This window comes from Symphodus melops, assembly GCF_947650265.1.
Source record: "Symphodus melops genome assembly, chromosome: 3".
NCBI lineage: Eukaryota > Metazoa > Chordata > Actinopteri > Labriformes > Labridae > Symphodus > Symphodus melops.
The window spans coordinates 30,470,273-30,498,022 of NC_136693.1; the positions used below are offsets into that span (position 1 = coordinate 30,470,273).

Genomic DNA, 27,750 nt, shown 5'->3' on the forward strand with positions numbered 1-27,750 from the left:
GAGAGAGAGTACACATCTAACGGATCCCGCTGTGGCTCCATGTTACCTTCATCTGTAACCATCGGGTGGTTCCTACCTGCGCCGCTCATTACTTTTGTTAGACAAGAAGAACAAGCAGCAGTTCTGCGATCGCAAACTCTAAAACAGGAGGGGAAAAAAACTCGAACGGCACATTTGCAAAAATAGATCAAATGTCTTGTAGCTCTTGAACGTTCCTGTTGAAGGGAGCTATTTACACTAAATAGTATAAGACGCTCAGAGAGAGACCGCCGTCTCACCTCGAGACTTCGGAGACTTTGGGGGGAGTGGACTTTTTAAATTTCGGTTCTCCTCTAATCCAACATTGTGTCTCAAATTGTAAAAATCAGAGCAAAGAATCACGACATGGACAGCACGGCAGGACTGACTCTGAAGATGCAACACACAATCCCATAGACTGTAGATATTAATGGACGCAGCCTGAGTGACGTCCCCCTTCTGTTCCTGCAGGGGGCGCTGGAGTCCCATCGACGGCAGTTTCTGTGCTGGAAATGCTGCAGTGTGTGTCGATCGAGACACCTGTTTGTTTTTTTGAAGCAGGCTGTAAACACGTTCATGTCTGCTGTAAAAACAGGCTGTTTGAATGGGTGTGTATGTGACTTCCTGTGCTGCTGCAGCCAGCCTCTAGTGGACACTCCAGGAACTGCAGGATGTTACACACATCAGTTTAATTTTTCATGAGCAGAGTTGCTTCTTGGTCGAAACATGAGCCCTTGGCACTTTAATAAATGTGTCTTAAGTGATTTATGTGACTCACATTCTGAACGTCTCCCGTCCTTCTCTGAGCGCACCGATCCTCCATTTGTAGAGCGGCTGAAGTGCAAGAGCTTCCTTCTATTTTGCTCAGATTTTTAAGTATTCAAAAGGGTTTCAGATGTCTTCTGCGTCAGTTAGTGTTCATACACTTCTTTGTAATTGAGCTTGACATATTTAGTACTCTTTCTGCACACAGTAGCTGCACTAACCAAGCAGCACATACAGTTTGTCTGTCTCTCTCTTTGTCTTCATTCCTGCACCATCAGGGTTTCCCTCCTTTCTATTCCCTCTCTCAATCCTTTTTCAAGACATGATGACACATTTTTTATTTCAGGGCTGAAAATCTACATCAGTATCTATTTTTTCTGCAAACACTGCCTGGTTTTCTGTCCTGTTAAAGTGAACATATTCTTACTGATATCTGAGAAAAAGGCATTAAATTAACGACTCTTCTTCCCTCTCTGTTTTCTTCCTCTGCCTGTCGGCGACGTAGTCGTCCAGCACATAAAGCGGCGAGACATCATCCTGAAGAGGGAGTTGGGTGAAGGAGCGTTTGGGAAAGTCTTCCTGGCAGAGTGTTACAACCTCTGTCCCACCAAGGACAAGATGCTGGTGGCTGTCAAGGTACGTCTTTGGCTGTGTTTGTAAGTGTTATGTATTTCTCTGGATAGGACGAACAAACGTCTCGATTGGACCTGGACCGTCCCATTTTAAAGCTGCCTGCATCAAGTCTCCACGAATATCTACAAACCACTAATATGTCCCACTTTTAAACAGTCCCTGTCCCAGTTTAACTAACCAGAACAACACACCATGCTAACAACACTGACTGGTCTGTGCATGTGTCAATCAATCTCAGGGTTGCAGCTGTTGCTTAGCTAGCCTAGCTTGTCATGCTAACAGGGACCTGCTGCGTAATGACAGAAAGGCGAGCTGTCATGCTGAACACAGGTTGGCAATGTAGACATACAAAGCTGTAATAAAACAAGCGAACACCTGCTCAGAAAGTCGTGCAATTAATTGTGAGAACACTGAAACTTGTGGCTTAACGCTGAAGCTGCAGGAGATATCAAGCGGTGCCCTCATAGATGTACTGATCCCTGCAGACGGGCGACGCCGGGCTCCAGCTCTCACCTAACCTGCCTTTAAGCTGCTCAGCCAAACAAAGATGTGATACTCTGAGGCCTGACCCGGCCTCACATCATTACTGATACCATGCTGGGGCCGGGATCACGTCGCCAACGGCACCGTCACTGCTTAACAAGCACATCGACGCAGCTGCCCTTCCCTCTGAGACCCTGAGTGTGGTTAGTTGCTGTTAAAGCCATGTGACCACGTGGCTGAGCCCCTGTTTGGCGAAATGAATGGACCCTCCCATAATATAAACATGAGCTAGCATCTCTGTTGACTTTGATTCATATTCAGACCGAAGCTAAGCTGGACGCAGCCTCACAGCTTCACCACAGTGACTTGTCCAACTTCCTTGATTGGCAATTTTTGTTTTTTACCCCGATGGACAACTCATCATTACCGCCACCATCGCAGTATATCTGGTTCTATTAGTCATAGCAATAGCTCCTTGTTAGCGAGCCATCTGGGACCAACAATGCTTCAACACTGCTCATGTCCCTGTCACTACGTACGTGTCAGGAAACTTATTTCACTGCTCATTACAGAGAAGTGAGTGAGAAACACAAAAGGGAGAAGTGACGGACACAGAGGTCATTCAAAGGGAACCCTGGAGTAGTCCCATTGTTTAGCGAGGTTTAGCTAGCTGGCTCCTGATTGGAGTTTTTTGGGGATATAAAATCTGTTTCAGTCTTTAAAGGCAAAATGTTGAACATAATTATATCAGAAACCCGCTCTCTCCTGTCTGACTGTCTACAGTGACGGAGAAGCATAAGTCTGGTCAGCTGTGTTGTTGTTAGAGCCGTGTTTACATGGACCACATGGTCATCCGCTCCACATACTGTTGCAGCCAGGGACAGTTTTTCCCGCTGCTTGCGCTTAATGGTGATTAATCGTTCTGATTGATAACTGAACGTGAGGGGAGGAGAGCGGAGACTTCAGGACAGAGGGGGCGTGGCCTAACAGCAGTTTGCTTTGGTTTCATGCTGGAGCTCAATGGCGACATCCACTGGATGAAAAAGTTGCACACTCTTCCTTTCTTAGATGATATCTGACCCAAGTGTTACTCTAAAGGACGGTCCATTAACTTGTGTCCTGTTGAATCCCTGTTGTGTTTACACTGATGGACATGAGCAAACTGGACATATGCTATATAAAAACATGGAGAGGGAATACTGTCAATCAAGGGAGCCTTAAGCTCTTTAAGAGGAGACACAATGCAGATAAGAATAGTTTAAAGTGTTCTGATTGGGAGCTGAGGGGTTTCCCACCTGCAGCCCAGCGTCCCCACCTCTACCTGTCTTTGTACATTCAGAACCTGTCCAAGGCGCAGCCATGGACCGGGAGAAGATGAAACCCCAGTGAACCTGATGCTTTGTTTTAAAGAGCTTAAAGGATTTGGAGGCATTGCGCCTGTGTGGTTGCTCTCAGTGCTCAGGATGAAGTCGTGCTTGGCAGCTCACAGCGTGAAGACGAGGAAGCGTCAGAATGTGAATCAGGGCGACGCAGGTAACGAGGCTGCAAGCTCAGCACACCTGAAACTCATCCTGACCTTGACGACGGGTGAAGACGTTCTTGTGAAGAATTGAGATGAAGGCGATGGAGTGTCTGGCTGTCGCTTCTCTTTGCCTAACAGGATTATCAAAAACGAAGGTTAATCGCTTCCACAATAAAACCATTCTGCAATGTCATCTTTATTTTTCCATGTGAATTTCCATCCAAACATATTCCTGTGTGCCATAAAGCTGAAAGAGACTCTCTGAATTCACTTAAAGGTCAACAAAGGGAGAATTCAAAGTGGCGTTTTCCCCCAATTTATTGTGGCGGAGCACTTGGAGGTATTGTTTTGGAGGGACGCCCAGACAAGAAACATTTCCTTAAGAGTGCAGTTTGATTTGGTAATAGAATTTTATGGCCGTTTTACCGACTCCGCCGTACATCTCGACCACCTCGACCGCTCTCCTGCAGGAACAGCAGATATGAGTAAATGCATTTCCATCTCAAGGTCTTTCCACCTTGATGTCTGCAGCGGGCGGGGACAGCAGAACTCCAGAACTCAAAGACATGAAGAGAATCAGCGCTCAGTCTTTTTCTTGCTGTTGTTGCTGAACAGTCCGGAGTCTTTCGCCCTCGAATGGAAGATGCAACACGGCACAATATTGGATTTTCTTTTCTTCTGATACTGTCGGCTTCAGACGACCTCTCATCCAGATTTAATATTTCATGTTTGCTCCTCTTCAAAGGTGTACAAGCCCCCACCTGCCCCGTCCTTTCACCAATCTCATCTATTTGTTTTGTGTTCAGTCGCTGCAGTAAAAGCACGTCTGCTCTGCGAGCTGTAGGAACTATGTGCAGCAGTAATGAGTGCCTCTGATTCATCATCACATATGTTGAACTGTAAATAGAGGCGCTTTGCAAACTTCCCATCAGTACTTCTGACAAAACAAATATTTATCATTTCATTCGCTAAGCTAGGTCCTTATATAGATATTTACCTGGTTAATACAAGTCCTCGCACATTTCTTGTTGCTGCTGTCGTTTTCACATCTTTCTGTACTTTTATTTGATCCTTTGTATGTTTGTATATATTTACTGTTAGTTTGAACCGTGGCTCAGATAAAGAGGACTTTGACATTAGTTCCTGGTTTCGATCATATTTCAGACATGCTGTTTACATGCACGCACAGAAAGATGCTTGTTCAAGTCTGTATGATAAATACTTCCATCACTGATTACAACGTTTAACAAAGTTACAGAGGCAACAAATGACGTCCTTAAAGAGACAGCCACCTGCAGACACTTAGATTAAAGACGCAGCACGCCGTCCTCACCAACCATGCACCATTACCGCCTCGTATTTGTTCACACACTCGTCCTGTAGCCTCCACATATTCATCGCCCCTCGCTAACCAAGGCTTCCATGGACAATCAGGGGAATCAACAATCAGATGATTGGCTGACACTCAGATGATCCATCGATCGATTCATCACATGGCGAGAGGGCTTGGATTCTCCGAGACGTCAAGAGGTCAGTGTCCCCCTTTTTCACCTGTAAACCTCTCTGTGTCTTTTCCCCTTTCAGACGCTGAAGGATCCCAATCTGTCTGCCAGGAAGGATTTCCAGAGGGAGGCAGAGCTGCTGACCAATCTGCAGCACGACCACATCGTCAAATTCTACGGCGTGTGCGTCGACGGAGACCCTCTCATCATGGTCTTTGAATACATGAAGCATGGAGACCTCAACAAATTCCTCAGGTCAGTTCTTCAATGAACCTTAATTTACCGGGCTGGTGCGGGGCGAGCCAATTAGAGACTCATCATGTGAGCCGACAGCCAATGAGCTGACAGAATGAAAATACAAACACTTCAGAGAGAGATGAAGAAAAGTTTAGTTTTTGTGATTCCTGCAGCAGATACGTTACCGTGCCGACTTCACAGTTTCTGGGTTAGCGAACATGAGAGCTGCAGAGCTTTTGTTGGGTAATGTCAGAGCGTGCCGAGGGAAGTGACCCGTGATAAGCCTCAACAAAAGCGACAAGACGGCGGTACAGAGAGCGCTTTGGTAATGGGAAGCGTCACTGTGGTGGATGTCAACGTGCACAGGAGGAGTCTGTGATAGAAGTGTGTCGTTTCATGTGTGTGTGTGTGTGTGTGTGTGTGTGTGTGAGGTCTTTCTTATGTCTGAAGTTTGAGAAAGAGTAGAAAAGATGACATGTTATGATTGAGTGTGCATGTGTGTGTGTGTGTGTGTGTGTGTGTGTGTGTGTGAGGAGTCAAGAGTGCGTGAAGACTTTCTGTTGGGAAATCGTTCCTGAAATGAAAGGCAATGTCGCGAATGATGAAATTCTTTCATGCAAGGTGCAAGACAAGGCTGAGTGTTGGTCTATCGGTCCTGTTGGTCACATTTAACAAATGAGATGTGTGGAGAATCATAAGAACGAACACGGTATCTGATGTGCAAGTCCAGTTCAACCTTCAGATAAACGCCGCGCTGCGTGCACGTATTCAGTCGCTACGAGTCGTCTGTGAAGTCAAACAAAGCGAGAGAGACAAAAGATCAGAATCAAAGCTCGACAGAAGAGATGAACTCACGCTTCGACATCGAACACGATCGAACCGTTTCAGGTGGGAATCAAAAAACGCCTCTTAACATTTCACTAAGATGACTTAAATTGTGGTCGTTTAGTCCTCAAACCTTTAAACTTCACACATCAGTACCGTTGTAATATGGCGTCCCAGTCCCAGCAGCTGCACGGCTCGCTCCTAGCCTCTCCAGTCAGTGTTTCCACGTGACGCCAAGCGTCTCTCTTCAGATTCTCTTCTTGCTCTGCTTCGCTACTTACCGAGTCTATGTGGGCGGAGCCAGCTGCAAGCCCGCACCGAGCTGGACAGGAAGTCAGACAAGGGAGCGCACAGTTTCAAAATAAAACACGTGTACTCCGTGACTTCATCAACATGACAGAAAGAGGCACCATATGAACAACGAACGTCCTCTCAATCAAACCTGATCGTGCTTTATAATCGATCTGCTCCACGCTCGCTCGTCACAGCCCAGCGAAACCACTCTGAACGTTTGACTGGATAAATGAAATCCCACTGCTCTAATTAGCTAAAGCTGAGGCAACGTCGGACTGGAGACAGAAATCGAGTGCAGAGAGTGGACGTCTGTTTCAAAGCCATGAACTCTTATTTCACTTCCAGCTTTTGTTTGTTTGCTTGAATCTTCTTTCAGCCAAACGTGACCAACATTTATTCTGCTCCGCCCACCCGACGCTCCTCCCACGGCACGAAGGGAGCGACACGAGGAGCGTCGGGTCACTTAATGAAGAGGAAGTGAAATCTACATGGAACTCTGAAAAGATGAATTAGCGCTGAAGTCCTCTTATGAAAGAGCTTTAATTCATTAGCAGTCAGACGAGCTTCTGCTCGCTGCTCCTCCATGACGTCATCACGCTGTCACCGCTGTGTTACTGTCAATAAATCGTTGTGTCGATGTCTTTTTGTCTTCCAGAGCCCACGGCCCTGACGCCATGATCCTGGTCGACGGCCAGCCTCTACAGTCCAACGGAGAGCTGGGCCTTTCCCAGATGCTGCACATCGCCAGCCAGATCGCCTCGGGCATGGTCTACCTGGCCTCGCAGCACTTTGTCCACAGAGATCTGGCAACGCGCAACTGCCTGGTGGGCAACGGTCTGCTGGTCAAGATTGGAGACTTCGGCATGTCCAGGGATATCTACAGCAGTGACTACTACAGGGTGAGTCTTCACCTCCACACCTCTCGGCAGGTTGATGCACACGTGGCAGCGTTTTCTATTCATCGTGTCTCATGACATTTCATGAGAATTAAAAAAAGGTCAAATATAAATCTGATAAATGAGCTAAACTCCTCGCTGATGTAGCTGGGACTCTTTACACATCTCATTTCGTCTTCTAACAGCAGAGTCAACTTCAGGATAAGATCCTGATGATGTCTCCTTTTTGTCTCCTGCAGACCAAAATGAGCTCTGTTGAAGATTAAACGTGACTTTTGTCTTCTGTCTCAGAGACAATTCTGAGACGTAAAACTTTTTTTTTTTTTTTTACAGCAAATGAAAACATAATAATTTGACTTTGTTGTCCTGACCTCTTCAGGAGAAAGTCTTTGTACCTTAAACTTTGTGACCCTTCCTTTAGCGTCTCTGCTGATCGGTTCATGTTTGCTCTCTTAAGAATTGTCTGCCTCTTAAACACTGATGCTACACACGAGTGCAGCCCGCCTCCATCACACACAGGCTGCTGATTGGACGCTGTGCTGGGAAACACCGCGACACATCTTTTCTTCCACCTTATTCATTTTCTTGACGACGGTCAACACAGACTCCGTTTTCACCGGTGGGCGGGGCAGGGTGGGCGGGGCGGGGCGAGCGAGGGGGGGGTAGCAGAGAGAATCTCTCACATGATTCCCCCGTGTGACTCGATAACATCTCTTATCGTTTTGAATGCGAGGCCTCTGATTGGTCATTTTACAAAGCGAGCATTCGGCTCTTCCGCTGAATTAAAACAGTAACAGCATCCTCGCCTTTAAAGTTTCTGCCAAGTGTTTTGTAATTCAAAAATCAGTTTGGCATTAATATGTCTCTAACTGTTAATATTAAGTTAGTTTTTATGTGGCTCAATGATTGGCTGACTGCAGACAGAAAAAGTCTCACTTTGTCTTTTCTTGTAATTGGGTCCAAACTGAGCCGAAGACTGCAAAGAGGATTCTAAGGGGTGAAAAACTGCAGCTTCCTCTGGGCTCATTTTCTGTTTCTGTGTTTATGTTTGTGTTGAGCTGTGCAGCCCTCACACCAGCGCTCATACATTCCTATGAGGATGCAGAGGTTTAGCATTGTGGATGGAGCTGAGCCCGCACAGCCTCCGGCCCCTCGCTCGCAGCCTCGTTTATCCAGCTCCTCATTCAGGTCGTCCTCTCTGTTCAACACGATTAGAAACGCTGAAAGCTGCAAACGAAGAATTCTGCTCTCTGTTGCATAAATGAATGCATATCAGGAAGCGATGGCGGCTAACTATCTGGATCTCCTGGCGGGCCTGCTGGTGCGATATGACTTTAGGTGCACCTGATTGTGTTTCTCTGCATGGCAGCCGGGCCAGCTCTGACTTAGCTGGGGGCAGCGCCAGCAGTCATGGAGCGCTCGCCTGCTGGCTGCAGCAGCTCTGCACACATGAAATCTTTTGTAAGGAAATTTGAGTGAGACGTCTTTGGTGTTTGGAACATAGCTCGTCTTTGCACACCATCTGTGAGCGGCATAGATTATTAAAATGTGAATATTTTGTTTGTGTTGTCAAAGAAATGTGCCAGGATTATGTGTGTGTGTGTGTGTGTGTGTGCCTGGTGTTGGGATGTTTGATTATGTGTCTGTAAAGCTTCCTCACAGTTCTGGCCCTCAGTGGATGGAGAAATGTCAGGTCGTAAATGAGGACGTCTCAGGGTGAGCAGAAAATCGAACACGCAGGACTTTATTAGAACGCTCGTGCAAAAGTTCTCTGATCACAGCAGAAGCAGCTTGTGTGCAGAGGGTTATAACCGCACACACAACACTTAACAACAACATATGAACATATGTAGCACCAGTATAAACTCCAGCATTGTCTCGGTCTAACAGCTGTTGTTGTTGTTTCACGTGTTAAACTCTTTGAAATAGAGAATATCACAGAGCGTCCTCACACTCTGAGCTGCAGCTTCATGGCATCTTAATCTTCCAGCCAGATAATATTCAGAGTTCACACAGCACAAAGGCTTTATAAATACCCTGCTTACAGTCATTACAAGCTCTTTGTATGTTCAGACAGTGGCGGCTTCGTGGCGGCCAGCTTTATGGAAACCATGGAAGATGTGAGGCCTTTTATCTTGAAAAATAGGCCGTGCAAATGTTGCATCATCAAGACTTCCTGTTAAGGGAAAAGGGATCTAAACGCATCGGTTCCCCGTGTGACGTCCCCGTCTGTGTAGTTTTCATTTCAAGGCTGCTTTTGATTGCACGCCTGCTCCTTGTAGTCGCCCTGATAGTCCTTCTGTATTTCACATCAGCTCAGTCTCTTCACAGATTTGCACTGAAACGGGACACACGCCAAGAAAATCCCCCCCCCCCCCTTCAGATGAAGATGGTGCTGAAGATGATCTGACCAAATTGTCCTGTTAAAGCAACAATAAGTAACTTTAGCAGCATGAAGCAGAAGTTTCACAGGAGTAGAACAGAGAGAGAGAGACAGAGAGAGAGAGAGAGAGAGAGAGAGAGAGAGCGAGCAAGTTCTCATAACATCTTTCATGCTGTGGTAGCACTGTCCAAGAATGCTACCTTAGCTCGGATGCTAACGGAGGCTATCTGAGTATTATCAGAGTATGGGAGGAATATCAGCTCCTAGTTCAGGGTCATTTTAAGTCCTTTTCAGGTGAGTCTAAACTTTCAGCTTCCCTTTGTAAAAATCCAACCCGTCCTCAGGAAGCCAGTAAAACCAGTATGGCCGAGCAGCTGTGGCCTATTGGTCTCAAGTCTCTTCAAGACCACTTCCTCAAGGTCTCAGGTTTGTTTCGGAACCGAAAGCATTTTGTCTCGGTCTCAGACGGGGCAGAATCCAGACCGGTCTAGACCACCACCGATGGGCTTCTTTCTCACCTCGTGACTGTGATTAAAAGAGACCCCCCCCCCCCCCCCCCCGGTCTCAGTCTCGTCCTGCCTTGATCTGGACCTTGCAAAGATCCCTAAATGTCCTGGTCCTGTCTCGGTCTTGGGGCACTCTGGTCTCGGGTGTGTCATGGTCTTGGCTGGTCTTGACGACACCAGTCTCTAAAGTGGACAGTCGGGGATTTGATCTCCAGCTCCTGCAGCCAGATGTGGACGTGTCCTTGATGGAGCAGCCGTCAGTGTTTCAGAGGGACTGAAGGAGACGAGAGAGGTGCTATATGAGTCCAAATCCATTTAGTGTTTACTGAGTGTGTCCTTGGCAGCTCCCACTAAATATCCGTGTAGCAGTGAGAGCTCAGGTGGCCCCCACTGGACACATTCAGGCCCAAGCTGTGTGTGTGTGTTTCTTCATTAGATCCCAAAGAACAGTTCATATAATCGTCTCTGAAGACCGAGTCACAGCTGGTTTAGCAGGGAGGTACAGCTCGGCCGAAAGATTAAATGGTGCGGCTGATTGTTCTTGTCTGAACAATTATAAGCCTAATTTATAGGAGCGAACTATTCAGCCACAGGATGGGTGGAGATAAGCTGCAAGTGGCCTCTCCTGATATAAGACCTAACAGGGAAACAAGGAGCTGTTTGTGCCGGGGTCTGTAGATACACTATATAAATAATGAAGTGTCAAGAGTGTGGGCTAAAAGCTTTCACCTAACACTGCAGGGGCCCAGCTTCAGGCCAGGACGGCGAGCCAGATACTCACAAGTGGGAGGCCGGTGAGGAATCATGTCCTTGACACGACAATAAAGAGTCCTGCTGGCTGTGCAAACCTGGAGCCAAAAGGTGATCCTCGGAGCGCGCTCTCCTCCTCACTGACGGCTGAAGAGAAGCAGCTGGCGACTCCACGTGAGTCGACTCTGTGCCACGGCTAACAATGCAGCCAGAAGAGCAAACGACCACGCCGCCAGGAGTGGAACGAGGAAGTTCAAAACTGGGATGAAGCAGGAAGATGCCAATTCAAATTGGCTTGAATTATTTTATTAAAGGCAGAGTGTGTGAATACAACCACCAGGGGGCGCTTAATCAAAACAATAACAAAAGATGGCGTCGAGACAGGCAGGGAATCATGGGAGCTTTTCTCCCTGCTAGCCCCCCCCCCCCCCCCCCCCCCCCCCCCCCCCCCCCCCACCCACACCCTCTCCGAGTTGACCGTAGTCATGACGACCAGGTGAAACCGACCTGAGGAAGAAAACATGTTCACAGCAGCACCAATCAGGGACTCCTTTCAGCTGTCAGGGCGGTTGCCACGACAACACGTCCTGTAAGAACTCTGACTGCAGGATCGCTCTGACTTTTAACTGCCGGAGAGGTTTTAAGGTAATGTGAGAGCTCAGCATAGGTTTAGTTCATTTAAGTGTCAAACTGATTCCAAAACCTTTTATTGTTAATGTTTGTCTGAAAGAGATGATTTATTTATTTTATTGATTTATTTATTTGATTGATTTATTTATTTTCTACATCAGAGGGAGAGAAGTGACTTTCCTGCAGCCCACACAGAGTCCCGCCAACTTCTTCAGTCTCTCCTATCAAACTGTTGAAGATATCAAGGAAAAGTTTAGATGCTTGAATAATTTATTGGTACAGCACACACACACACACACACACACACACACACACACACAGACTCAAAGGAGGAAGAGGATGTGTATGTTTTGTGTCCTGCAGAAAGCAGAGGAATCATTTGTCTCTGTGTATGCGTGTAGGATTGTGTGTGTGCAGCGTCTGTTTGGTGCGTGCCTGATAGCATCACTGCACGCCTACACAGAGGAATATTGACAGAGCTGAGAGATAAGGAGCTCCTAACAGTATTGGACACTTTCCCTGTGTTGACTGATTATAAATAGCTGCTCCCTCCCAAGAACACGACCCTCGTCGTATTGACGCTCGTTGCCCTCCGGGGCTCCCGAGACACTTTGCAGCAGGAGGGAACAACTTGAAGAAAGAGATGAATATTGTCCTAAATCCCGTCCAGCTGTCACATCCGCCCGCTCCGCCTGCGCTGAATGAGCCTTTGTGTTGTTTCAACAGAGACACTGCAGAATCTGCCCGACACAGGCGACTGCCGTGTAGGTGTTTCATACAGCCGCCTCGCCATATAGGGTCTGTTCAGAGTTCAGAGAGGGAGCGCTGCATTATGCATGTTTAGGTCTGAATGACAGTGAATGCTGGAGAAGGTGTTAAAGGTGCAAGAGGGAAATGTTGACTGGATCTACAGGACAGATGGAAGAGCTCATGCAAGGCTTCTGTCAATCACCCTGAGATGTCATTACGCAACATTTCCTCACAATGTGACGACAGGTGTGTGTTGTTTTTCTACCTCAGGGGGACGGAAATATACATCCATTCCCAAAGTCCATCATTATTGAAAAAAAAAAGTTCATCATTTCCTCCAGATGCACTTTTTCAGTTTCTGGTTGAAGTTGTCTTTTTAGGTCCTGACAGAAACTAATAACTCAGGTTCTCTGAAAAAGGAACAAAGATGATCCATCATCTGTGTTAGTTTCTAAATCTGTAAAAACTTCAACCAATGTCTGCCACCAGGTACCAATCTGATGAACCAATCACAGGGGCCGTGGCTTTAGAGGGAGCACAGGAGGGCAGGGGGCGTGGCTTTAGATGGAGCACAGAGAGGATGGGGGGCGTGGCTACATATGGAGCACAGAGGGGGAGGGGGCGTGGCTACATATGGAGCACAGAGGGCAGGGAGTGTGGCTATAGATGGAGCACAAGGATAATGGGGCGTGGCTTTAGAGGGAGCACAGGGGTGTGTGGCTTTAGAGGGAGCACAGATGGGGGAGGGGGGCGTGGCTTTAGAGGGAGCACATGGGGAGGGGGCGTGACTTTAGAGGAGCACAGGGGGGCGTGGCTTTAGATGGAGCATAGAGGGGAGGGGCGTGGCTTTAGATGGAACACATGGGGGCGTGGCTTTAGATGGAGCACAGGGGGTGGGGGGCGTGGCTTTAGAGGGAGCACAGGGGGCGTGGCTTTAGATGGAGCACAGAGGGGGAGGGGGCGTGGCTACATATGGAGCACAGAGGGGCAGGGAGTGTGGCTATAGATGAAGCACAAGGATAAGGGGCGTGGCTTTAGAGGGAGCACCAGGGGGGTGGGGGGCGTGGCTTTAGAGGGAGCACAGGGGGCGTGGCTACATATGGAGCACAGAGGGGGAGGGGGGCGTGGCTACATATGGAGCACAGAGGGCAGGGAGTGTGGCTGTAGATGGAGCACAAGGATAAGGGGCGTGGCTTTAGATGGAGCACAGGGGGTGGGGCGTGGCTTTAGAGGGAGCACAGGGGGGCGTGGCTACATATGGAGCACAGAGGGGGGAGGGGGCGTGGCTACATATGGAGCACAGAGGGCAGGGAGTGTGGCTATAGATGGAGCACAAGGATAAGGGGCGTGGCTTTAGAGGGAGCACAGGGGTGTGTGGCTTTAGAGGGAGCACAGATGGGGGAGGGGGCGTGGCTTTAGAGGGAGCACATGGGGAGGGGGCGTGACTTTTAGAGGGAGCACAGGGGGCGTGGCTTTAGATGGAGCATAGAGGGGAGGGGCGTGGCTTTAGATGGAACACATGGGGGCGTGGCTTTAGATGGAGCACAGGGGGTGGGGGCGTGGCTTTAGAGGGAGCACAGGGGGCGTGGCTTTAGATGGAGCATAGAGGGGAGGGGCGTGGCTTTATATGGAGCACGGGGGGCGTGGCTTTATATGGAGCACAGGGGGGGCGTGGCTTTAGATGGAGCACAGGGGGGGCGTGGCTTTATATGGAGCACAGAGGGGAGGGGGCGTGGTGCAGACGGAGCAGCATGATCAACCTTTAACTGCCTGTAAGTTTGTGATAGTAAGGTCACAGAGGTTTGTTAAGCTCGTATCATGTGTCAGCCTCACAGAGCTGCACTGCTATTTCACACAGACCAATGTGGAGAGTAAGCACGCCTGTGAATTTGATGGTGGCGATGTTTTCTTGTCGACAAAGACTTTTTGGTTCTGCTGAATAAGCGCTCCAAGAAATCTGCTCCCAGATAAGTGAAAGTCAATATTGTATTTTTTGAGTCGGTTCTCTAAAGATCCTTTTTCTCTCTCAGACGTAACGACTGCAGCCTTCATTGAGGCCTCTGCACCAGCACAAGAATGGAAATTAACATCCTCTTTATTTGTACATCTGGAAGCTAATACTTCAGTCTGATGTCTGAAGTTTTACATTTTCAATAGTTGTGTTGCACAGTTGGATGGAAGTTTCTCTATGAACTGATCTGAAACCAAAAAACGATAATAATCCAGCAAACGATTAACAAAACATTCTGTCTCAGCGTTCGTCTCGTGGCGTAACACGATGTACACAGACTGAACCCTAACCCTTCAACTGAAGCAAAATATAAAAATGAATCACATCAAATATTTTTCATCTCAGCCTGAGAAAAATAAAGATCCGTTAAAGAAACTTTACAAAATGAAATCTCATCACACTAACCCAACCCCCCCAGTGTGACACACATATCAAGTACGGGATGCCTTTAAAGATTCAGTCCATTTCCAAAGGTTAATCAGTGACTGCAGTTTAAATAACTAATGAGCTGTTTAAGTCAGGCTGTGCCATGCCGAGTGTGCACCGGTGAAGCACGAAGGGTTAACTTCCTTCCTGGCAGGTCGACTGCTAAGTTCGACTCTGGTTCTTTGAGACAAGGAGAGAATTGCCTCATAAAGAGCTCATTACAGTGAAATTATGAACAGTGACATATAGGTTCCTGTCAGGGGAGAAAGATTTAAAGACTTCCATTTTCTGCATTTCAGGGCGGAATATGAAAAAAGCCCTGAGACGCTTCTCCAGAGGTTTTCTCGCAGTGTGAGTGCTGACGTTTGTTTCCTGATGAGTGGAATAATGACGCACTGGATGGAGCGGAGAGAAAGAGGGCGTGCGTCCAGATGTAAGGACGTTAGCGAAAGAAGCTACATTTAAAGAAGGAGAGAAAAATGTTGCACTTTTGAATGAGCGACTAATGACGAGCAAACAGTGCAGCGATGTTTTAATCTAATGAGTCACTTTTCAAGGACTCCGTGTTCTTTGTGACTCTGCCAGGAAGTCTCTGCTTACCTGCTCCGTTGTGCTTTGAAGTAAAGCGGTCCCTGGCTTTCCTCTGTTTCAGGGATCAGACACTCCGCTGCTGCATTATTTATCAAGCAGCAGCTCCTCAAAACTGTATGCAGGCAGCTGCTAATGAGTACACAGGCCACATGTATTACTGCTGCACCAGAGGAAGAGGGAGTCTACGTCTTCCCCTGGGTTTGTGTTCTTTTCTGCTCCTCCAGGAGGACGACTCCTGCCTTACATGATACAGGAAGCAGAAGAAGAAGAGTCTTCAGACGGCCTGAGAAATACAGGTTTCTTTATATGTCAGAGCATGCTCAACAATTTGGACCACTTTTAGAATATCTTAACTTCAGGGAGGTTGATGATTCTCTGAATCTGACAACCTGAAAAGCATCTAAATAAATCCATTCAACAAACAAAGATTGAAAGAGTTGTTTTCTTCTCCAGGACAGACCTGACAAGATTTTTTTACTTTTTTTCAAATGTTCATAACAAAGGTTTAACTTCAGAAAATTAAATTTCCTTGAATTGCAACAAAATCAAAGTTATTGTTTTTTTCATACCGCTGAAGTCAGCCAACCAAAACGTCTCCTCCTGAACTGAACTCTCTGATCCAGGTCTACACTCCCTGACGCCTGCTAACTCAGCCAATGAACAGTGACAACAGGGTGCTAAGTGTTCAGACTCGTCTCCTCTGTCGCCCCCCGGTGGTGGAACAAACAACTCCATTTGATCTGCAGAGTGTCTTTGCACCTTTAAGAAAAAGCTAAAGACCCGGCTCTGTATGAACTCTGTATGAACTCTGACGACCTTCATGAAGAAGACAATTAGTTTTCATACTCTTAAGAACAGCTGTCGATGATGCACTCTGCCTCTGGTCACTTCCTGTCAGCACCTGTGGTCACTTCCTGTCAATACTTGTGGTCACTTCCTGTCAGCACCTGTGGTCACTTTCTGTCAGCACCTGTGGTCACTTCCTGTCAGCACCTGTAGTCACTTCCTGTCAGCACCTGTGGTCACTTCCTGTCAGTACTTGTGATCACTTCCTGTCAGCACCTGTGGTCACTTCCTGTCAGCACCTGTGGTCACTTCCTGTCAGCACCTGTGGTCACTTCCTGTCAGTACTTGTGGTCACTTCCTGTCAGTACTTGTAGTCACTTCCTGTCAGTACTTGTAGTCACTTCCTGTCAGCACCTGTGCTCACTTCCTGTCAGCACCTGTGGTCACCTCCTGTCAGTCTCCTCCGTCCTCTCTGCTGTTTGTCACTTTGCATTAAAGCGTCTGACACATGAGTTGTATGAATGTCTGAGATCCAACAGATGAACAGGCGCTGCACTCTGGGACATCATGCATGAAGAGTAAACACCACATGGTAAAGAAGACTTTCCTGACAGTTAGTTTTCTGCGAACCTCTGACTTCCCCACAGCTAAAAAACATGGCTCTTAAATGAATTTGTTCATTATAACGTGAAAATGAAAGTTTGCTCTCCTAAAACCTGAGCTTCACCATCCTGTTTACTTTTTAACAAGATTTATAATTTAGGAGCATCACAGAGCTGCACTGCTCATAATTTAATATTCAGCGTAGTTACAAAGTCAGCAGTAACACGGAGAAAACACCTATCTGCACATTGTCAGCCCGAGCTGCTGTGGAGACTTAAATACTGAAGCAGTGAAAGCAAAATTGCACGATAGCAATAGAGCAGCTTGTGTGTGTGTGTGTGTGAAACTTTCACCACCCACCAGCATGCAGCAGCCAGAGCAGATACCACTTTATCTCGTCTTGGCAGCAGCGCAGCAGGTAGAGACCTAATGGACATCATAGCCTCTCAAAGTGAACTTGTGTCCGAGGCTGTTTGAGCCAGGAGAGCGGAGATAGCCGCTAAAGCTCCGAGAGAGAGAGAATGTATAGATGCTTATCGGGGCCCTTTAAGGTGTCTGGGGCCTCTGAGGGCTCCCTGCAGGCTGCGGAGCGCCCATCGAAGAGCCCAACTGGGGCAGTAATCTATCCCCCTGCCATGCTGCTGTGCTCGCCACGCCGTTAATCCAATCACTCCCCTGCCACGGTGGGACAGGCAGAGCACTAATCCAGTTTACACAGCAACAGGAAAAAAAAACCCCAAAAGCCCCCAGACTCATTCCTCACGACCCGCCGAGTATCGCCGGCTTCTCCGTGTGACATTGAGTGAGAACGATGAGGATAATTACAGGGGCAATTATTTTATTTTTATTATGTGTTCACCTCTCTTTTCTTTTTTTTTTTCTCCCCCCGTGTTCCCAGCTAATTGCCATGGCCTTGTCACAAAGACCCAAGGTGATAGCATGCAATCATTTGGGAAGCAGAGAGTCAGCCACTTTTAATGCCCCTCGCCTCAGCAGCAGCAGCGGCGGCGGTGGAATCATTAGTATGCATCTGATGAGGTTCAGCCTTGCGTGCGATGGGCTGGGTGGACCTCCGATAAGTCATTTAGACTAACGGGAACTTAATTAATTTTGTTTAATCTGTATAAAGCTCCACGGGGGGGGGGGGGGGGGGGGATTGGTACACACAACCCCTCACCCACTCCTGCACCTCGCTCAGCCCACCTAGCTTGGCTCCAATCACAGTTTTTACACAACAGGCCCGACTGCTCTCGGCATCAATATTGGCTTAATGTTGTGTACAATACTAAAAATGTGGCCCGTCTAATGAGAGCAGGTGGGCTATAAGTCAGCGTTCATTTGGTCATTAACTTGCAGAAAGAAAAGAGGCCGAGGGCGAATGCGAGGAAAACTACCGCCAACTCTCCTCGCCGCAGCAAAATTCACTCTGTCAATAAATAGTGTTTAAGATGTGGAGGAAGGGCACCTTACTCGAAACACCTTTGTGGATTTATGTCTAACCTTAATTACTTTTTATCAGAAGCCGCCTCTTTGTCTGCCAGGCCGACGCTGGATCACATTTGTTTAGTCTGGGACGAGAGCGAGCCAGCAGGGTGGAGCTCGGGACATTAGGAGGGAAATCATGTTTCATTGTCGGGGATCCTGCTAATACCGCCGAGGCCTCTGGGTAACTTAAGGAAGAGAAGAAATGTGTATAAGAGCGGGAGTGGGGGGGGGGAGGGGGGTGCCCGAAGTGTTCTGGACTCACTTTACAGCTGGGCGCTGAGGCGGCCGAGCGGAGGACTGAACCCCTGGTGGGATTAGAGGAGGACTGTGGTCGGAGCGGGCCGCTCGGGGGTGTAAATGTTTTAATGTGAAGCAGCAAATAAAAGAATACTCAGCTCGAAGACTCTGTGGACTCTGAGAGGAAATCTAAAGTTATTCAAACCTGAGAATCATAATCACATAATAAAACATAATAAGGAGAATTCTCTTTGTAATAAAGTCTTCTGACCTAAGAACACGCTCCACAAGAGGAGCTGTGGTTTTGGTCTCTGGACCACTTTTGAAAGGTCTCGGTCTTGTCTCGGTCCCGCCCCGCCCTGGTCTCAGTCTTGATCTCTAATCGTCTTGGTCTTGTCTCGGTCCCGCCCCGCCCTGGTCTCAGTCTTGATCTCTAATCGTCTTGGTCTTGCCTCGGTCCCGCCCCGCCCTGGTCTCAGTCTTGATCTCTAATCGTCTTGGTCTTGCCTCGGCTCGGTCTTGGAGCGCTCTGGACTCAGGCGTGTCTTGGTCTCTGTTAGACTTTCAACCCTCTCTGGTATGTCACTCTGCTGGAGGAGGAGGAGGAGGAGGAGGAGGAGGTGAAATGATGCTGCAGACGCTGAGACCAAACACATTCCCAACACTCCCAAGGTTAATGGAGTGGGATTTTCATTCTCCGTCAGCACATCTGCCCCGTCGTATGAAACGCTTTCTGATGGTCTTGTTGACCTTCAGGCCATGTGCACAAATATAACTGTGTGTTAAACGTAAGGCAGGCATGCAGCCTCGTGATATCACTGTGCAGGAAGTGATCTTCAGACTTCCTCTGCGGCGCTCCGAGGGGCGCGAGCAGCAGAAAAGGCTTCGGCCCGCGCGGTCAGCAGAGATCCCGAGGTTGTTCTGAGACGCTGAGGTTTGTTGGAGAAAGTTTGCATTGAGGAAGTCATGAAAAGTCTCATTAAGCATTTATGACTGACTTCTTCAAGGTGCTGTCTCGGGTTCTTTGACTTGAAGCCTGACAGTTATTTTAAGCCCCTCCGTCTTCAGAGCAGACGTTAGCTTGCGTGCCCGCTGCAGCAGCCCTCAGGAGGTGTCTGCACTCACGTTCGTCAGACTGACACTTTGCACCTTCGTTTGGCTGAGCGGCAGCGTCTGTGCTGACGAGTGGGCTGTACGCTAAAACGTTTTCCAATATTCTCAAACAAGCTGCTGTAAAGACAACGCCACAGATAAACGTGAGAGCACAGAGAGGAGACTTTTAGGGCTTTCACCGTTACCGTCTCTTTAAGATGTATCTCCAAACCTTCCATCTACCACAAGGGCCTTACTGTATTTCAAAATAAAAGCATTAAAGTACTCAGAGCTAAAGAAAAACATTCAAAATAAAAGCCTAACTGTTTTTATTGTAAGATGTAAGAATTTCAGCATTAAATTATAATAAAGACAAAATTAACATTTTAGCCATTTCTCAAAAGGAAACATCCTCTGTAAGCTACGTCACGTTAGCTTGCGCCGCATTAGCTTAGCTTGTTTCTTGTTCCTCTGCTTGTTGTTAGGTTAAATTTAGGTTAGTTTTATGTTCTGATGTGTTACGAGGAGGGACGTTATCGGCCTGTTTGCTTTTAGCGTCTGACTTGTAGTTCATCATTTCACAGCTAGCTTATGTTTACTTGTTTGTATTTATTGTACACACACGTCCTCATCCAGGAGTGAAGCTTTGGATGAACAAACAGAGGCCTCGTGTTCTGCAGCACAATCTGATGAAGTGTACAGACTAGAGGACGTTCTGGAAAAAACGCCGGCGAAGGAGAAGCCTTCTGGCACGCCGACAAATCTCATCTTCCTTTAAAACCTCCAGAAGATTCATCAAGCTGACGCGCAGAAATTGTGTTTGACTTTCAAAGAGGAAATGTGCGATGAGCGCACGAGGAACAGGGAGGTAATTAGTGCGACGTGGGCTGTTTTTGTCTTTTTTTCTCCCCTTGATACTTAAAATGTGACACAACGCTCACGTCTGAAGGCACACAGATGTCGGAGCTTATCATGATTAAACGGATGTGATTGGAGGAGAAAAGTCGTGTTGTTAGAGTAAGTGGTTTTAATGAGGATTCACATCTTATGCTATGTGTTGTGTTTAAGCTCCGCAGGATAGACGGATGGATGTTTGGATGGGCGGGTCAGTCGGTGCATGTGATGATAGATGTGTGTCTGATACGTTTTAAGACTACTTTCACTCACTCACAGGGGAAAAAAAAAAAAAACCACAAGGCGGCTTAAAAATCCATCTCACTGTTATCTTGAGCAAAATGTCAAGATAACAGTGAGATAGACGACGAAGGCCAAAAAGTGAAGAAGATAACAAAACTGTATGGCAACACAAATCCCCCGAGACAGGAAGTGATGTCACAACAAAACTTCATTTTGCACCATTTTGGTAAGGGGGGGGGGGGCTTCAAAGCGCCTACCTTCTCTGGAAGGGGGGGGGGGGGGGGTTTAAGATTAAGACTTTAATGTAAGCTGAACATGAAAATCCCACCTTAGCCTCAGGTCCACTTTCTAGTTTTTTGCTGGTTTGTCTTGTAGCCCTTGTTGTTGTTGTTGTTGTTGTTGTTGTTGTTGTTGTTGTTGTCTTCGTTCGGAGATGTGGATCAGACCCGCTTCCTCCTTTGAGCTGCTGGTCGATGTGGAAGTAGGAAGAGAATCGTAGTTTATTTAAACGGGATGGACTTGAGCGGTTGCTCTCTGCTGCCTCAGACTGTTGGTGTACCCGGGACCAGAAAGATGTTACAGATGTGTGTGTGGGGGGGGGGGGGGGGGAGGGGGCGAGGGAGGGGGCGCCCTTTAGTTAAACGCTGTGTTAAAAGGTAGAAAGTAGAATTCAGGTTTCGATTTTTCCCCCCACACTGTTTTGATGTTTTTTTGAGTTTGACTTTGAAACACGACTCTTAAGATGGAAACCAATCACAGCAGTGGATCAGCCGGCTTCGCAGCAGATCACAGCAGCATATTAATAACAGAGTCCGTCAATAGTGTGAGCTCCGCAATAATCACTGTAATTAATGTCGGATTCTGAGCCCAAACTCAAAATACTTTGCCTGCCGCTCATTCCCTCATCAGTCGTGTCCAGCTCATCGCCGCCATGATTAAACCGCGGCCAGCGACATGAAATGGGAAATAGATTTTAAAACAACGCCTGGCTAATGGAAGCTGAGAGCAAGGATGATTAATGGATGATTGTTTAATCGATTTATATCCAGCCAGGAGGATTTACAGCAAGGGAGACTTCATTTCATGTTCTGCTGGTTTGAAGACATTAAAGAGCTTCCAGCTGATGTTCCCCGGACGCCGCCGCCGCCGCTCAACGTGTTCGTATGTTATGAGAAGAGAAAGGTGCAGATGGAGCGCTCACATGCACGTTAGAAAAAGGAGACGATCTATAGGAGCATGCATTCTGCACGTTCTTAACTCTGTGTTTGAAAGCGCTTTACTTAAAAAGAGTGATTAGGGCGCGCTCGCTTTCATGCTCTGATCCTCCGGCGCTCCAGAGAACGGCTCGCAGATTACCAATGCTCATCAAGAACAAAGGGATGGTTTAACGCTGATACCTAAAGAAATTCCCATTCTGTGATTCTGTACATGCAGACAAGGTGGGAGATAAGTCAGCGTTTTCCTGCTTTGCATCAGTGTCATGGTGGAGCCGCAGAGCTCCCATCCAATCAGACGTTAAGCCCGTGGTATCACTCACATGCAAGGACAGTTAATCCCCCGACGCCCGGGACTCCTGTCCACGTCTCATCTGTGTTCATGACTTTCTCTCTCCTCCCTCAGGTCGGAGGACACACCATGCTACCTATCCGCTGGATGCCTCCGGAGAGCATCATGTACAGGAAATTCTCCACGGAGAGCGACGTGTGGAGCTTCGGAGTCATCCTGTGGGAGATCTTTACCTACGGGAAGCAGCCGTGGTTTCAGCTGGGAAACAACGAGGTAGGAAGAGCCCGAAGCGTTCACATGCTCCATTATACGCTCGCTGTAGTCAAAGAGCATCACTGCAGGCCGGCACCATCACTCCTGTCTCTGCACACACACACACACACACACACACACACACACACACACACAGCGACAACATGCTGCTCATGTTTTCATCACGTACTTTGACAGAAAAGTAAAAATATTGAGATTCTAAAAGTCGAGAGACATTTTCAGTTGTTTTGTTTTTAGGTTTTGGACTAAAACTCCATTTTGCTGAGGGGGGGGGGCAGGGGGGGATTATATGATCCAATGTTTTCTTCCTCGTCAATTCATTTTATTTAAGTTTCCTGTTAAAAGGAGGCAGAGAGACGGTGAGAGTGGAAGAGATCAGCTGTTCTGTTGTTGGCGTCTTTCCTCCGCTGTGTTGCATCGTGTCAAACGCTGGGGAAGCTGAACGCCGTCGCCCGTTTTAGCTGCACTTGTCTTTGCGCGGTCTACGGAGCACGTTACACACGTTACATATCTCCAACCTCCTGAAGGGGAGCGGCCTCTCTTTTCCACCAGGAACGAGCAGACTGACGTTCCTGCTCGAAGTTTTGGGAGCTCAAAGAATCTCCCGATGTCTCCTGCATCCTCTTCTGTGAGAGTCACGCTCGCCAAACAGCGAGGAACGAGACGCCGCATTACACCAACTCACCCGATGAGTTAGTTCTTTCATCAGAGGCTCTGCTTTGAATCGATACGATTCAATTAGGACTCCTCTGGTGAAAGTGGCATGTTGAGAAAATGAAAGTGACCCAGAGAGATGAACTAAGGCGTGTGGCGTGCAGCGTTTATTCTTCCATATTTCTGTGTGGATACGTGGAGACGCTGAGCTGATTAAACTCCGTCTCTGAAACCTTGTGACGATGTAATCAGATCAGAGCCTCTCTCTAATGGACTCGTGTCCTCAGGTAGTGTTTCATTGAATTATTGCACTTCTTATTCAGTTATTCACATTAATCTAACACACTAAACAATGATGCATTACAGCAACACTTCTAATTGGCTCTCATTGACAATGATAAATTATTCCACTCCTGTAGGAACTTGGTTTCAAACAGTCCTCGCTCATCGCTGCTCGCCATAGGCTCCGCCCCCTCCTCCTCCTCTGTGTTCATACAAACAAACAAAGCAGACGGCTGCACGACAAGCTTCAAACTCTCCAACTTTATTTAAAAATGAAATGGGCTCACCGCTCAGTGATGAACTGGAGGAAGCTGACTGATTCAGTGCAATAAGGTGCAGAGATGGTTTTAAATAATAAAACAATTTATTTTCATCACTTTATCAACTTCAGAGAGACCAAGCAGCATGTTGTTTGCATGTTTTTCCCTGCTCTCCCGCACCATCAGCGTGCAGCTCCTGAGGCAGGACGTGGCTTCGTCAGACGGAGCAGAACCACGGCGCTGACGGAACCACGTGGAAGCTTTCTCAGATCAGACTTCTGGGTTTGGCTGTTGCCTGTGGGAGCTGTCCGTGGTCCTGAAGCGTGGGCTTCAGTAGTAAACCATGTCACATGGGCGGGTACAAACATCCTCCCGCCTCCTCTAATTGGCTGTAGCTGTCAGGCAGAGACAGCTGACCCTGTAATCAGTCCTCTTTGTTACGTACGTTCGGTGAGCTCAGATATTTCCCTCGCCGCGGCGCTTCCACCTGACTGGAGTCGTGATGAGCCGGGGTAATTGAGAACACCTGTGTGGTTGTGCTGGGGCTTTAATTTGCAGAGTAACCGGTTACTACAGCTGCCAGATGAATAATTTACAATATTTAAATGTGAAATGTAGCGCTGGAGCATCAAATGAATATAGTTGTCCATGACATTAAGATTACAGCTGCTGATTTGTAACTTCAGGTATTTCTGTTGTTTAAAGACGAAAGATTCATCTAACTGCTGCCATGTGATGTTTTCATGAGCACACACGGCTGGAGACATTAGAGAGCCTCAGGTTCATTCACTGAGTCCGTCCTGCTACGTGTTCACTGAATCCACGCTGCAACAGGAAATACCCTTGTTGACCAGCAAAGGGGGGGAAGTGAGGCTGTAAGGCTTTGGGTTGGGTCCCTGACCTAAAGGATGGATGTTGGTCTGGTTGCTGGTCACAGCTCTGTCACGCTCCCCGTGCAGCAGCCCCGCTCTGACATCATCACGTCCTCTTTGTGCAGGTGTGCGTTTGTGGGATTTAACCCTCTGGATGAATCCCAGCAGCTCCACACTGACGGGTTTGTTTAATGTGTTTCAGAACACAGTAAATCATTCGTTCGTATTTGTTGTCTCAAAACACTTTACAAAAGAGCTGACTCAGGACAAACGGGACAGGCCAGGGGGAGACGGGATGAGACGCAGGAAGGATTCCTCCTGTTCCTGTTGTCACACTTCCTTGGCGCTGAGGTGGCGGTCGGAGCAGGACGGCGGTGGTTGTGAGGGCGTCAGGGACGCCGGCTCGTTGAGACTTAGTGCTGACATCCTCTCTAAACTGGTCTACAGACTGAGTCAGACTGAGCTGACACCAGTGGAGTTGCATTGTGGGTAATTTTCCCCACATCTCTAGATTGATTAGATTTTCTGGTAACTTCTCTTTTAAATGTAAGAAAAGTTTTGCAGAGGTTACCTCACTCTTCTGATCCCCTCATCTCTCTCTCTCATGTTTGCTCTTAGTGCCGTTGCCATGACCACCGCATCCTTTGTTGCTGCTTGTTTGCAGCGTTTGTGTTCTGGGAATTTATGCAAAGAGGCTCCGTGTGTCTTTGCAGGAGCTGCTGCTCGATTCCTCTCGGCCTGGGAGGCGAGGGTGGTCCGTCTGCCAGGCCTCTCATCGTCCTGGTGGCAGCACGACAAACAGACAGAAAGCTGAACGTCACCTCGCAAAACAAAACTCCAGAGCCACAAATGAGTTTGTTTTTATCTTTTAGGTTGACGATGAAACAGATTCTGAAAAACTCTGATTTGGTTTGTGGGACATTTCGTCCACATGATTCGTCTTCATAAAAGGCTGGACGTTATCAGACGCTAAATGAACCCTGAATTAACCTGATTCATTTAGAGAGGTCAAACCCACGGTCGCTGCGGCGAGCACTGAACTCTGTCCGGCGTGTTGGTTATCCTCCCCTTCGCTGTCTCGGGTGCAGATGTTGGAGGTGACGGTACAAAGGAGAGAATCAAAGATAAAAGCTGCTTTTCAGAGCAGCCGCCATAATTAGGCCCAAATAGACCCCCTATCCATCCTCTTAAGCTACAGTGGCCTGGAATTGACACAAATAATAAAGGCAAATTGTCACAACAGCAGTGAGTCATCCGGCTAATTGGAGCACAAGCCCAACAAAGAAATGATCAATCAGCCTTTTAGCAGAATCTCAAACATCCACCCCAACAGACGGGCTGTTTCTGCTGCTCCGTGCTGAGGGACAGAGAGAAGTGAAATCTCGTTTCCACTTTATTATTGGACAAATTTAAGAGTGACTGGATGCTGTTTGTTTCTTTCATCTCACTTTCATTAGTTCAAACCTCAAAGGATGCCCTGCTCTGTCATTGCTTTCTCATTAAGGACCAACCAAAGCAATCAGTGTGTCTCTCTCCTCCGCAGGTCATCGAGTGCATAACCCAGGGTCGTGTTCTGGAGCGGCCGAGGATCTGTCCTAAAGAGGTGTACGACATCATGCTGGGCTGCTGGCAGAGGGAACCGCAGCAGCGACTGAACATTAAGGACATTCAGAAGGTCCTGTTCGCCATGGGAAAAGCCACGCCGGTCTACCTGGACATCCTGGGCTAGCGGCGCCAACCCTCCCCACCCCCCACCCCCCCAGCGATGGCCCGTTCCTCGCCAGACAGATGGATCGACAGAGACATACGGACAGACCGGCCCCACACGAAATCCAGGAAAAAACCAAACCAACCTGCTCCACTGTCGAAAAACACCTACAACGTTTGGGAAGGACTTAAGTGCCTGCAACACTTTTGGATATAGTGGATAAAACATATTCAAAAAAACACGCACTTTTACATTTTGGTTACTTGCGTATTAGATGTACAGGTTTGAAGAAGACTTTTTTTTTTTTTTTTTTTTTTTTTCCTCGAAAAACTGCAAAAACACAAAAAGGGAAGCGAAGCGAACTGGCAATAGGAAAAATGGCCACTGTTTGATTGAGTTCTGGAGAGAAGTTAAAATCTATCCTGGGTTGGTTTTCTGAATATATATAGAAATATTACATATATTTTATATTTATTTCTTTTTGTCAGGGTGCTGGAGGGTCTGCCATGCGTCTTTGCTAAGGGCTCAGCCCTGCCCGAAGACGTCACCGACTAACTATTGGCAGGGACTCGACGATGGCAGCCCCTTGCTTTCACTCTGAGGGTCCGCCACCGAGCTTTTAACAGGAACTCTGCTTCTGTGGAATAACACTGGATGGTTGGAGAAAAAAAAAAAGGGAAGCGCTCTTTCGAGGACCGACCCGATCAAGACAACCGACAAATCTATTTTAATTTAAAAATAATGTACATATTGTAAAATTCTATGTGTCAAAATTATGTTAACTTATTTTCGGGGTGTTCTTTTGGTTCCTTTTCTGACTGTGATCTGGGTGGCTAAAGTATAAAGCTATGGTATTTGTTCTCATCCTTATCCAGGGGAGCTCTCTCCTGGGAGTGTCACTGCTGGTAGGTTGTCTCACACGCTGAAGGTGAAAAGTCCGCTGACGCTGATTCGCAGCAGAGACTCTCAAAGGACGGGGGACGATTCAGAGCCATCAACGCCACACTTTCCCAAAGAGGTGATGAAACCTCGCAGTCACTTTCCGGTTCATTTGCTTTTTATGGCGAGAATAATGTGTCGATGAATAATATCTTGCACCACACTTCCAAACACTCACACACGCTTTGAGAAACTGTTCTGTCACTTTCAGCCTTTTTGGTGTGAAACTGCTTTTCTGCTCTTTAAAGAAAAAGAAAAAAGAGAAAAAAAAAACCTTTTTGTAACTGGAAGTCTGAATCATTTGTTAGCCGCGGCGCGAGCCCTGCATACACAGCGCAGCATAAAGAGACACTCTGCTGTCCTGAGTTAGACGAGGAGATTGATATGACTTATAAAAGATTCAGCTGAAATATGAAGCGCATTAACCATCCGACCTGATTCAGATGACGACAGGTGAACAGAGAGGCGTGTTGTAGCTTTTATTCATCAAACTGAACTCTCCGCTGTTTGTTCGATGTCCTCACGTGTTTGGGTTAACCTCCACGTCCTCACGCCGTCCCCCTGACGCCTGGGCCTTAGGATGTACTGTATATAAGATATGGACCGTGACATCACTGATGGGTTTGGTAAACACCTTTTTTAAATGTGGCAGAAGTTCCCTCAGCTTTATGTTCCCTGAATTATTTAAATACGT

General features: G+C 47.5%; 1 protein-coding gene across 4 annotated transcripts in view; it reads left to right on the forward strand.

The window, feature by feature from the left end:
- The window catches only part of LOC306821226 (NT-3 growth factor receptor-like), a 180,401-nt gene extending 152,960 nt beyond the window's left edge, over positions 1 to 27,441 (forward strand). For all 4 annotated transcript variants that reach the window (XM_079339517.1, XM_079339519.1, XM_079339518.1 and 1 more), the window contains 5 exons: positions 1,289 to 1,419; positions 5,006 to 5,178; positions 6,935 to 7,178; positions 22,183 to 22,341; positions 25,953 to 27,441. In XM_079339517.1, the coding sequence (XP_079195643.1) occupies positions 1,289 to 1,419; positions 5,006 to 5,178; positions 6,935 to 7,178; positions 22,183 to 22,341; positions 25,953 to 26,138 (893 nt within the window). In that variant the 3' untranslated portion in view covers positions 26,139 to 27,441. The remainder of the gene's footprint in view (positions 1 to 1,288; positions 1,420 to 5,005; positions 5,179 to 6,934; positions 7,179 to 22,182; positions 22,342 to 25,952) is intronic.
- Positions 27,442 to 27,750: the final 309 nt, after the last annotated feature.